The sequence below is a fragment of the Oncorhynchus nerka genome, linkage group LG14 (genome assembly GCF_034236695.1).
Source record: "Oncorhynchus nerka isolate Pitt River linkage group LG14, Oner_Uvic_2.0, whole genome shotgun sequence".
NCBI lineage: Eukaryota > Metazoa > Chordata > Actinopteri > Salmoniformes > Salmonidae > Oncorhynchus > Oncorhynchus nerka.
Window position 1 is genome coordinate 36728440 of NC_088409.1, and position 13697 is coordinate 36742136.

Here is a 13697-nt window from a genome sequence, read left to right on the forward strand (position 1 = left end):
ATAGTGTGCCATTTTAAGACGCAACGTTAATCATCCTGTGAGGTTTTCATTGTATGTTTTTGTTAATCTCCTGCTGTCTGTAAAAGGCTGTGAGTTTCTGTTGTCTGGCTGCGATAGCTGCAACTTCTTTCTTCAGGGCTCCAGAACACTTATCTACCCTGTCCTGTTTCTATCTCATATCTTCTTCTTTTCCCTCTCTCTGCCTCTCCCCTCCACAGTCTACTGCTGTGCCCCTGTCCGTTTCCCGTTCTCCAAGCCTCGGTGAACAGACACAGACAGACCTCTCTGGCCTGCCGTCCTCTCACTGTCTTCCTCTACCACCTCCTCTCCTCCCTCGCCTCTTCTGCACCTTCATCTCTTCCTGCTGGACCTCTGCTTCTTCCATCCTCCTTTTCCTGTTCTTAGAACTGCCCCTTGAACTTCCTTTCTTTCCCATCTCTACACTTTCAAATCCTCTCTTGTTGATGTCTTTTCTTTTCCTTGTTTTTGTGGCTTGTTTTTATAAATGTCTGTATATACAGTATAAACTATAAGCCATTTTGTATTTCAGGTAGTTATACAGTGGTTTGTTCGGTAGAGAACTAAGAGGAACGTGACGTGTAGGGCTGATGGGGACAGGGATGTGTGTGATCAGTAGGCTGTTTAAGTGCAGATGAAATAGCCATACATGTATTGAGCGTGGAGTGATTGATGTATACATTCTGAAATGAGGGTGTAAGGAAAGTCATACGATATCTCCATATCAATGATTTGATGGTGGTGGTATAGGTTTCTATGTTATTGCTTAGTGTTTGTAGTGGTTAGTAACTAGAAACCAGGCTGTTGTTTCTCTGCATGCTGATTGATTGACTCCATTAAGGAGTGACCAATAAATCAATGACACTTTTTATGTGGAGGGTTCATCCTTTTTATGAGATTAGCTCCTTGGACATTGGTTAGTGTTAGTGGGTTTGTGAGAAGCAGCTTCACTGCGATAACATATCAGTGGAGAGCTATATAGAAGTCACTCTTGTTTACATGTTTTTAGCTTTTACGTTGGACGTGTGAGTGAGTGAAATAAATAACTCTTCTGTATTGGCTTATCCAGATATTCAGCCCTCCTTTAAGTGCCTTTGTCAATAGCAGCATTCATGTGGGTTTTAATTGTGTTATATTGTACAACAAAAAAGCATTTAAAAACATATCATTACAAGTGCAAAATTAGCATGGCGTCCAAGACAGATCATTGACATCAAGGATTTCCTTGAAATGGACAAGCATGAAAATATTAATATTTTATCATTTCATTTGACATTAAAGACTTAAGAGCATTTGTGTATTGAGGCCATGAGGAAATTATTTGTGATTGGGATTTTGGTCTGTGTGTGCTGGTAATGTGGCTTAGTGTGTTTCAGTATGTTGTGGATAGAGAGATGATACATGTCTATGACTGGATGTGTGTGAGAGAGTGTTACTGGCACAGAGAGAGAGTTACTGCCTTAGCGTCTTGACTTGGTTTGTGCATGATTTGGGTTTATGTGATGGGAGAAAGGATGAGTTCATGTTTGTGTAAGAATTTGTTTTGGATGGCTAAGCCAGTGCTGGGGAAGGTTTGGGAGGGCCACTCTGTGTGAGTCACTGGATCTCCAGGAACAGGCTCTCTTCACCATTACAGCTCTGCCTGAAGTTGACAGGCCCAGCTCTCACACACTCATGGGTTGGGTGGCTTTAAAGCATCTCTCTAACGACTTCTCAGTGGTGTGCTCTGCATGCTGGCTGGATAATACTGTAAACCTAATAAATGGAACATACAGTTAAAGTCGGAAGTTTACATACACTTAGCTTGGAGTCATTTAACTCGTTTTTCAACCACCACAAATTTATTGTTAACAAACTGTAGTTTTGGCAAGTCGATTAGGACATCTACTTTGTGCATGACACAAGTAATTTTTCCAACAATTGTAGACCTCCACATGTCTGGTTCATCCTTGGGAGCAATTTCCAAACGCCTGAAGGTACCACGTTCTTCTGTACAAACAATAGTACGCAAGTATAAACACCATGGGACCACGCAGCCATCATACTGCTTAGGAAGGAGACGCGTTCTGTCTCCTAGAGATAAACGTACTTTGTTGCGAAAAGTGCAAATCAATCCCAGAACAACAGCAAAGGACCTTGTGAAGATGCTGGAGGAAACGGGTACAAAAGTATCTATATCCACAGTAAAACGAGTCCTATATCGACATAACTTGAAAGGCCGCTCAGCGAGGAAGAAGCCACTGCTCCAAAACCACCATTAAAAAAGCCAAACTACAGTTTGCAACTGCACATGGGGACAAAGATCATACTATTTGGAGAAATGTCCTCTGGTCTGATCAATAAAAAAATATAACTGTTTGACCATAATGACCATCGTTATGTTTGGAGGAAAAAGGGGGAGGCTTGCAAGCCGAAGAACACCATCCCAATCGTGAAGCACGGGGGTGGCAGCATCATGTTGTGGGATGCTTTTCTGCAGGAGGGCCTGGTGCACTTCACAAAATAGATGGCATCATGAGGCAGGAAAATTATGTGGACATATTGAAGCAACAGCTCAAAATATCAGTCAGGAAGTTAAAGCTTGGTCACATATGGGTCTTCCAAATGGACAATGACCCCAAGCATACTTCCAAAGTTGTGGCAAAATGGCACAAGGACAGCAAAGTCAAGGTATTGGAGTGGCCATCACAAAGCCCTGCCCTCAATCCTATAGACAATTTGTGGGCAGAACTGAAAAAGCATGTGCGAGCAAGGAGGCCTTCAAACCTGACTCAGTTACATCAGTCTGTCAGGAAGAATGGGCCAAAATTCACCCAATTTACCAGAAACGTTTGACCCAAGTTAAACAATTTAAGGGGAATGCTCCCAAATACTAATTGAGTGTATGTAAACTCCTGATCCACTGGGAATGCGATGAAATAAATAAAAGCTGAAATAAATCATTATCTTCTATTATTCTGACATTTCACATTCTGAACGAAAGTGGTGATCCTAACTGATCTAAGATGGGGAATGTTAACTAGGATTAAATGTCAGGAATTGTGGAAAAACTGAGTTTAAATGTATTTGGCTAAGGTGTATGTAAACTTCCGACTTCAACTGTATGTATTAATGTTCCTGCTTTTGGCTTGATGGGCAGTGAGATAAGTGAGACGTTATACAATCTAAATGTTTTGCTCCAAAGCCAAGTGGGAGACCATAGGACTACGGTATATGATGCAACATGTCAATATCGTTCATGGGAAATACTGAGTACAGGATCATAAGGTATGTTTAAGCCTGCCCACATCAACGTAGCGGTTTCATTGAGCCACAAGTGTGTGTCTATCTCAGAATGTATGTCTAGCTGACATTGTATAATACAATTTCTCTCAATCTTCCCCTCTCTGCTTCCTCCTTTCTCTGTCATGCACATGCTTGTACAACCTCTCTTTTTGTTGTTGCTGTGAACTGTTCTTCTCGATAGACCACAGATAACATTGTAACTAGATCATCTTATTTTACATCATTATACAGCTTTCTTCTGTCAGTTGATAATACTGATGATTATGCTGTTGATGATGATGATGATGATCTACCACCCCTCTGCCCGGACACCAGCTTGGCTGCACTCGCGGCGTCTCTCTGTGGCAGGACCCCAGACCCCAGAGGCAGAGGAGACTTTATCCATGGGCAGCAGTGGCAGTGGCAGCTTCCAGGACCAGGGCTATGCAGCCTCCGAGGGCATGACTGAGGACTCTGGCCTAGTCAGCTCCCCCTCGGCCTCCGACACCACTCACCCTACCTCCCCTGACGGGAGCCTCTCCCTGGGCTCTTCTGGCTCCGCTCACCCCATGATCCATCCCCTCACCAAGGACTGTTCTAGTGATAGTGACGAGGGCTGTGCCACGTGGGGATCCAGACACAGGTACTGTAGCTGTGCTACCACTGACCTGCTCTGCTCACTGCATTATCATAGCAATGTTCAGGGTGGACACTTAGCAAAGTCAAACTCACACTGCTTTTCAATTATTATTTCTTAGTTATCCTACCCTTATGCACTTACTACTACTAGCCTTGTCGCAGACCTTAGCAAAAGCTGTTTTTGTCATTAGAATGGTACCTAGTCTTGGAGTCAGATCCTCCCTGTGATTTTCCATCTCCCTCCTCGCTCCCAGTTCTCAGTTCTGCCTCGCGTCTCTCACTATTTAGTCAGCTTTCTCACCTCTCGCATGTCTCTGTACCGACTTGTTTTTAAAGGCCTGTTTTACTGCGCCAACAGTGCTTCCTGAGTCACTGCAGTCCACGTGTGTTGAAGCTAAGGGGCTACCTTCCAAAGCCTGCAGCGTCACTTAAATCTGCTGGGCTCTAAAGTGAAAGCTCTGGGGTTTTTCTCAGCAAAATAGGCTCTACCTAGTCTGCAGGAGGAGAGTTCTATTTGGCTTGGCCAAGAAGAGAAGAAATATAACCCCATGCCATTTTAGGTTAGTTTAGAAAAGAAACATAAATAAAACAGAGGAATGCTCAGTGGACACCTTGAACTAAGTACTATGAATAAATATTTCAAGGGCAGTAGACTCCACCATCACCTAAATGTAACTTTCAAACTTTTGAGTTAACTTGAGTTCTCCTTTTATGCTACCTGCAAAACAGTTCAAAACTGAACTTGTATTACCCCCTCCTCCCTTAGACACAGCAGTGATATCAGCCACAACGACAAAGCAGGCAAAACAAAGGACATCTATGACGAGGACCCAGAGCTCACCACTCAGTTCAACCAGACTCTGGCTGATCTGGATGCTGATCTAGCAGGTGAGCTTTTAGTAGAACACAAATTCAAATAAAAAATGTTTTATTGTCCATCAAATGCACATGAATGACATACTGGAGACATCCTGGAAACCACAATGGATGCACAGGACCAAAACAATATTTGTTGTATCGTCAATAAGCAGGCCGGCTAACACATGTATTTTAATTTGTCCATGTCCACTAGATATAAGTCACATAGATGCTGTTTCAGTGCAAGAGCACCCCTACGTGATGTCCACTGAGAGCAATGACATCCCCGTGTCTGTGGTGGATATGGAGGTCCCGGTCACAGCCATAGATGAAGTCCTGGAGGACTACGAGACACAGAGCATGACGGATCACCAAGCCACACTAATGAGTAGCTCTCAAAGAACGGACAATAAAGACCTGAACCACAGTCATCATCATTCAAGTGTTGGTGGCATACAGAACAAAAACAACAACGCCTGTACGTCTGACGGCTCCAGCAAAGTCAGCTCTGCTCCACCACAGCCCGCGCAGCGCCTCAAATCACCAGGGAAGAAGCTTGCCAATGGCACCACGGGGAAAGACCATACAGCAGTGGTCTCTAAGACTAAAGTAGAAGTTCAAAGATGGGAGTCCGCTGAGGGAGCTGAGAGGAAAGCCTCACCTGTCAACAGCTCTCTCGCTGTCCCAGAGAGCCATTCCAAGTCCCCTGAGGAAGAGGTTCCCACCTATAGAGGCCACTCTGCCTCCCAAGCACAAACGAAAATCACATGTAGCCCAGTCTCCCGATTTGGTATGAAGACATTCACTATCGTCCCTCCCAAGCCCGCAGTTGCAACCCCACCTCAGAAGCAAACAGAGGCCCCGGCCACTCTGACAACAGGTGCCATTAGAATTGACGATCAGGGCAACATGGTCAAAGTAGCCATCGCCCGAAACAAGTTTGGCGGATCCTCTGAGTCTGGGATCAACAAAGATGACTCTGTCTCACCACTCCTGGGGAAAGCCAAAACATTCTGGAGCTCCACAGAGAAGCAGGACACTTCTGCACATTCGGTCCCCACTAGTAGAGGGCCTGTCCCTTTCACAAAGACCCAGAGCCCAGAGTCTGAGGTCCACAAACCCACCCATCGGGTCGTAGCCTCTGAGCCACCTGCAGCCAAGGCAACACCTAAGGCCTCTGAACCTGTAGCCAAGATGACACCTAAGGAAACATGCAAAGATGTGGTTGAGGTAACAAAGGACATCTCACAGGAAGCAGAGGGCAAGGCCTCAGTTCCAGTTTCAGAGACTCCTGTGCAGCAGAAGACTATGAAACTGAACCCTGGTATTCTCCAAGATCAGAAGAGAAATCTTTCCTTCCTCAAGCCGTCCAGGAGAACATCCAGTCAGTACGTAGCTTCTGCCATTGCTAAATACGCTGTGAAGCCCACCATGGCCAAAGCTGACAACATCCAAGAAGTACCAACAGAGTTGTATGACCCCATGAGAAGAACACCTGGCAGTTACGGCTATCAGAAAGAGGGTCGATCCTTTCATGTAAATCCACAGCGTTCCTCTGGGACATCTACTAATGTACCAGTGAAGAAGGAGAGCAGCTCTGGGTCTGGATCCTATCACGCCGGTGCTAAATGTTACCCTGACTACCTCTCTGCAGAGAAACAGGTAGTCTCTGGTGAGTTGACGCAAGGAGTGGACAGGAGTGGTTATGGGAGCAGTTCTACCCTGCTAGTTGCTGGACGGAACTCCCAGCCACTGGACTCTGATACAGTGGCCAATAACACTAAGCAGCATGGGCCCAACAGTCCCAGTCCCAGACAGATGACACCAGCACCACAATCCCCCACTAAACAGGTACCTGCCATCTCCAAGCCCTCGCAGGGTCAACCACCTGCAGAGACACTAGGTCCCAAAGGTCATCTAGCCCTGGCAAAGAAGCCTGAACCACCACGAGCAGCTGCTGCCAGCAACGACCTCCCAGAGCCCCAGCAGGTCAGTCTGTTTGGGCCGGTGAAGAAGTTCAAACCTGTGATCATGAAGTCGGTCCAGATGGACACGTCGCTACACACCACTCTGATGTCGGCCATCCAGTGTGGGGATGGGAAGGAGAGGCTCAGAAAGGTGAGAGAGAGAGAGGCCCGTCATGCTAACTTCACAAAGTGCAAGTCTACAGCTACTTATAATGAGAGTAATCTAGGGGGTTTGGTTTCTAATTTCCCTGATTTTCCCTGTCGGATTAGGTATCGGACTCAAGTGCAAGCAGCACTTTGAAGAAATCGTCCTTTGTTGAGGAAGAGAATGAGCGATGTGCGCTACTGGCAGCCATTAGAGGCCAAAGTAACTCTGCAGGGCTAAGGAAGGTAAGCTATAGCCAAGAGTCAGATGGGGTTTTGCTTTGGTTTTGCAATGTCTTGATGTAGCACAGGGGATCTGTTGCATGTCACTGAATAGCTCATTTCAGGAGAACAAGCAGCACTATGTTTATTATATATATGAGTCTATTTGCGTTCCCCTTGAATGTGATCTGGTTTGTTTTCATGTAAGGACCATGGTGAAATGAGAGGAGGAAATGTGTAGTTGTGAGGGAGGCCCGATGTGGTGAGCTCTAGAATGTTCCTGCCCAGCTCACCAGCAGGAATCTCAGAAATGTGCATTACTAAATCAGGTTCTCAGGGCAATAACTTGGAATTTAGGTTTGATAAAAAAAGAATGGAATGTTTGATGGGAGTTCTTGATTCTATTCCTTAGCTACCTGTTAAATTTAGTTGGAGGAGCTAAAGTAGATCCAGGCTAGCGACAGCTTAATTTAGAGTTGCAAAGCTGTTTGAAATGCCTTTAAACTTTTGTTTCGTTGCCTAGTAAACCACTGGGGTTAACAAGGTATAAGAGGGAAATTGTGTGTGTGTGTGCATGTGAAAGCAGCCGTCAAATGGGTCTATGTATCTGGACTGCCATTGTTCCCCTCTCTACGCTCCACAGACCATATCCCAGGCTGCAGAGGAGCTTGACAAGTTCAGGAAGACTGAGGAGGATGTCATGCCTCCCCCTCCTCCATTTGTGCCTCCGCCACCTCCACCCCCCTCTATGCTCCCTCCTCCTCCTCCTGCCCCTCCCTCCACTCAGCCCAAGCCCACTATGGTGGGGGAGCCTCTGGGGGCTGGGCGGAATCCCGCTCTGGCCCGGGACGCAATGCTGGAGGCCATCCGCTCTGGCTCTGCAGCTGATCGCCTGAAGAAGGTACAGTACTGCAGGCAGCCACACTAACAATACATTAGCAACACACAAAAGAGGGAGACAGTTATTGGGAGAGAGTTTAGTCATCAAAGTTACAGGTTGTCAATTCAATGTTTTGAGATAGAGCAAATGGAGGTGATCATAAATGCCCTTTTGTGCATGCACTCACATGGGAACTCACCAGCCAGGCGACTACCCACCATTCCTCACCTAGTATTACCTTGTCTTTTGTTGCAACATGTCTGCGACGGAACAAACAACTCCTGGGAGACATTCTGTGCTAGTTGGAGACCAAGATTCCATCACGTAGTTCCACAGTCTGTGGGGCTGTGCAGCTTGAGCAATGTATTGTTCCTTTAGATTAACCAATGAGACAAATATAATAAAAACACTTTCATTCTTTACAAAATATTTGACTTCTTGCATGATCTGAACTCTGTTAACTTTAACTCGATGTCAGGCAATTTTTAATTGGTACAGAGCAAAAAATAACACAGGTTTTCATGTTTCATCTATTTTATTCAGGTCAATGCCCCCACAAAAACAGTTCAAGTGAACGGTAGACTTGGTACTATACAAGCAGCATCATCCCTCTCACAAGGACAATAAAGAATCTTCCAGAATGATTCCAGAACATCTTGCAAACCATCTGATTAGAATCGTCGTAGGCAGCCAAATAATATGTTGTCTTTCACCTTAATTTATCACTGTCCTTATGTATATGTATCCAGTTATGTGTACTTGAATAGTTGCAATAACTGGAAAGATTAATTGCTGTACAAAAGCATGTGCCAATAATTTTTGTTGCTTTTTATTAGCTGCTCTTGCTGATGATGATGATGATGATGATGATGATAGTAGTAGTAATCTTAGGAAATTATTTTTGCTATTTTATAATTTATTTTTTATTTTAATTTTTAATACTAGTCCACATGGAATTGATGCCTCATGCTGTCTTACTGTCAGTGTTATATTTGATTATTACATATTTGCTGTATATATTCCATGTAATAGGATGCAATGGATCAGACTCCTTGATATAGTGCATTGAGTAACACTGGTCACCAGTAACACTGGTCAAGCATGACTAAATTTGGCTCCAAGGGACTCTCATCTCCAGGTGGTGATTAGGTATGTACCCCAAATGGCAGGCTATTCCCTATATAGTACACTACTTTTGACCAAAACCTTATGGGCCCTTGGCAAAACTAGTGCACTAAATAGGGAATAGGGTAGCATTACTCTAGTTTATTTTTGCAAAGCTCTGGGTTTTTAGATCTCATCTATGCTGCTATTCAACCTTTACATGTTTTTTTTTTTTTGATTTATAATGCCTCTTAATATATTTATTTTAATATTCAGAGAAAATATTACTAACATCCTTTCTTGACATTGCAAAAGCATTTTTGAAACATTTCTGTTTATGTGTAACTATTGGTGAATAATATCACCATGACTTAGTAAAATAGTTTACTAATCAATAGATATATGAGTAATGAACAAGAGGTATGGGCTGTTACTCCATTTTCAGAAAACAATTCTGGTTAATATTTGCTATGATTTTATTGTTTATTTAATCACAAAGTGTTCTATGTTGTTTGCATGGGGCTTCAGTGCACAGCTTTTTGTTATTGTTATTGGGGCGGCAGGGTAGCCTAGTGGTTAGAGCGTTGGACTAGTAACCGGAAGGTTGCAAGTTCAAACCCCCGAGCTGACAAGGTACAAATCTGTTGTTCTGCCCCTGAACAGGCAGTTAACCCACTGTTCCTAGGCCGTCATTGCAAATAAGAATTTGTTCTTAACTGACATGCCTAGTTAAACAAAGGTAAAATCAATTTAAAAAAATTGTATTCAACAGTAGATCTGATGTGCAGTACTGTACATGAGCTTGTTTCTCTAGATGTTTTATGGCATTACTATAGTAGTTGAAAGAAAGCAAAAGTGGATATTATAATATATCTTGCAAATGAGTACTATCTATATTGATCAGAATGACTGAATGATAGACTTAAAGGGCCAGTGTAAAGCATGAAAATAGGGACCACAAGATTCTAGACTGGTCCTTAAAATTCAGTTGAGATGTTTAGTAATGTTCTAGACCAGGAGGCTCCAGACCTCGTAGGGTAAGAGTTGAAGGGTAGGAGTTGAATACCTTCAACTCTTACCCTACGAGGTCTGGAGCCTGCTGGTTTTCTGTGTTACCTGATAATGAATTTCCCCACCTGGTGTCCCAGTTCTAAATCAGTCCCTGATTTAGAGAGGAACAATGAAAAAAAGCAAAGGAACTGGCTTCAAGTTCCAGAGTTGTGTTTGAGGCTAGAAAGTTGTAGATTTTGTTAACTACAGATAAATGATTACAGTAATAAACTGTTGTTAAAATTGGAAATAAATAGAATAATAGAAATCCAATCAAATGTAGTTTTATAAGCTATTGCTTTTTTATGTTAAGTGCATGTTGTTTTTGGAAGAATTTCACATTTTATTTCATCCACAAATTATACTTTTTTCAATAAATGATTTTTGTAACCATGTAACGGTTTTTTCTTCTGTACATTGATCTTAAATACTGTCTGGATGTGCACTTTAAATTACACTGTAGCTATAATGTAAGTACAGTGTAACTACTTGCAATAACCCTAATCCTAAATACAGTGTAAGTGCAATGTAACAATGAGCTTATAACTGCAGGGTAAAATCTTCTGTATATTTATGTATTGATCGTTTGGTAGTGTAGCAAGCTCTTGAGTCATGGAGCAGTTCATCTAACATGCAGTAATGTGTTTCTCATTTGGTTGTTGGCTGTGGTTATTGTTGTCCTTATGAAATCTGGAAGCCAAACAGACCTCTTTCTTATGATGCCACCAGGCTTACATGTTGTTTTGAGAGGATTTCCACATCAGAGCTCTCCCAACTATTCCAAGCTACTCTGAACCATGGCTCATCTTGTGGCATTACTGACATATAACTTTACTTAAACTGTATTCCCTGACCATACTGGTTTAGGTTCCCCCAAAAATCCTATAGATGGCCTCCTGGGCCCTAACATTTCAGCGTTTGCAGATCTGAACGGTCTGGATCGGTATAATCAGGGTAGTGGTGGTTTATTACACTATTTTGATTCCATCTTACAGATCTACCCAGTTAGGGCTAAGGGGAAGGGGTTAGTGAGAGAACTAAGACCAGCAGTGGGAGCACAATGTCCCTTCACTTCAGCTTCACAGTCTCCCTGCTCTGCCTCTCTCAAAGGCCCACAAAAAGTAAGTGATCTGGGGATTAGGTTTCTGGGTATGTGTCTGTTGTCTGACATGCGATCCAGATTTCACCATATACAAAGAAAGTATGTGTCCCAAATAGCTCCCTATTCCCTGTATAGTGAACTACTACCCTATGGGCCCTGGTTAAAAGTGGTGCTCTATAAAGGGAATAGGGTGTCATTTGGGATGCTGCCAGAAAGGGTAATCCTCTCCACACTGTAGGTCTGTAAATACTTGCTGGCCCACAGGCCCTCTGTCGGTCAGAATTCCTGCTCATTTGTGGCCATTCTCTGTCTTATGAAACTAACTGCAGCAAGACAGAGTGTTTGGTTGGTTCCAAGCCAACCACCGCCACAACCGTTAATGCAGAAAAACAAATCTCTTTCTAAATCAAGACTTACTGGCAGCTCATGACACAGCATAGACGAAGGTAGTGGTTAACTCACAGCATTCATGGTTGAGAAGGATGATGGCTATCAATTATTTGTCTTAACACCATTTCCACTTGTTACTTTTGTAAGTAAGATTCCTGCAATATCACATTTTATTTGTCAGGTACACAGTTTCATCAGGTATATAAGTTGCAGTGAAATTCCTGAACATCCTTGTGATGAAAAACGTGGGAAGAACAAATGCAGCTTTTCAATGCAACTATGTTCACGTTAGCCTCGGCTCCCAAGATTGGCCGAAGTGAAAGCCTGTGACAGAGGCTATGGTCACATGGGCCTAATGCATGAATAATGTTACAGAGAGGAGATCTGATCCCAGGTGTGATGTTGTGTCTGTGTACAATGCCCTTTTATATTGTGGCGTGTTTGGCAGGGTCACACAGTATGGAACCACCGTTGTTCTCTTCACCCAGATACTACAAGTCTGGGACGGGTCCTCTGTCTTCCCTACCCTGTCATTAGGCAGGCTCAGCTGAGGAACGTTCCAGACTTACATTTACATTTACATTTAAGTCATTTAGCAGACGCTCTTATCCAGAGCGACTTACAGATTGGTGCATTCACCTTATGACATTATACCATATACTATTCAATCAACTGAAGTAAGTAGTTTACTGAGCCCTTATTAACTCAATATTGACAATGCTGAAGCAAATGTAAACTGATAAATAAACTGCGTATTTGTTGAACATCTGATTAGCGTACTACTTCTTAAACCTTCAGAGCCTCCTAATGTCACGAGAGCAATCGGTCGTTGGTGTCATATTTACATTTGAGTCATTCAGCAGATTATATTATCCAGAGCGATTTACAGTAGTTTGCCTTGTTTCACAGCCTGAGGAGAACTGGAACCACTCTGGGCCTGCTCCTCAGAAAGGAATCCACCATTTTAGAGGCTTCAGAACCTACATTTAATTGTAGTTGTTAAATGGTCTTCTGACATAGCTGGTAGATTCCTTTCACTGGCCAGATTACTTGAAAGCTCAGGTGTGCAAGCAGGTGTTTGTGCAGATAGACTTCGCTAAAAACTTTAGTGGCTTCTGACTTCAATTCAACACTGGATAATTTCTCAATGGTTGTCATTACAGGAGATCCAAGCTTTTTCTCAGAAGGTGAAAGTATGAGGATGTTTGGACTCACCAAGCTGCCAGAGGATACAGTCTCTTTCAGATTTTTTTTCTCTGCTAGGGAGTCTTCCAGAAGATCACCAACACTATCCCTTGAAGCGGGGGAGGGAAGAAAATGGACTTTGTGCGATTTCTCGAAGCACATCCATTGTTCTTTACTCTCCTCCCTGGCATTCTCTGGAGTTGACCATAACAGCCATGACCTCTCCTGTTGACAGTGCAAGAGAAGCCTCAATGTCCACATTCTCCTTAGATGGATTGGTTTTGGCTTGAGACGCAGCCTGTCCAGTGACTCCAAATTTCCGCAACTTGGCACAGATAAGACACCAGTTTCTGGGCGGCCTGCATGGCATATCGCCTGCCAGTGTCACACAACACTGGTCTTGATTGACTTACAACCTTTTACACTACAGACTCTTTGAATTCTTTCCCATGGTTGAGTTCATTGAGTAAATCCCATTTTAGGTGTCTTATTAGAATAATCAGATTGATAAATCACATACTGTGGCACATTAATAGCACAATGGCTACATTTTCACAATTATATGAAGGAATATATACTCAACACCATGGTTAGTGCAGGGCATGTAACCCCTGTAAGCCTATTGCAACAGAGTGCTTGGAGGGGTGAAATACCAAAACACTGCATAGGAGTAGGGAAAGGTAACTCCAGAGCATTGAACTCTTGATTCAACTTTTATGCAACAGGACCAATAGGAGATTATGAAATTGAAAAACAACAACTGTACATTTTGTAGTGTACCCCAAAATGTTATATGTAATTGTATGGTGTATGTTACAGATGCTTTTATCCAAAGAGACTTACAGTTATGCGTGCATACATTTTTACATATGTG

General features: G+C 43.2%; 1 protein-coding gene across 1 annotated transcript in view; it reads left to right on the forward strand.

Moving 5' to 3' along the window:
• Positions 1–12402, forward strand: part of LOC115140954 (protein cordon-bleu-like) — a 66071-nt gene extending 53669 nt beyond the window's left edge. The window contains exons 11-16 of the mRNA XM_065027193.1: positions 3535–3925; positions 4688–4809; positions 4994–6897; positions 7017–7136; positions 7756–8013; positions 8536–12402. Coding sequence (XP_064883265.1) covers positions 3535–3925; positions 4688–4809; positions 4994–6897; positions 7017–7136; positions 7756–8013; positions 8536–8619 — 2879 coding nt within the window. The 3' untranslated portion in view covers positions 8620–12402. The remainder of the gene's footprint in view (positions 1–3534; positions 3926–4687; positions 4810–4993; positions 6898–7016; positions 7137–7755; positions 8014–8535) is intronic.
• Positions 12403–13697: the final 1295 nt, after the last annotated feature.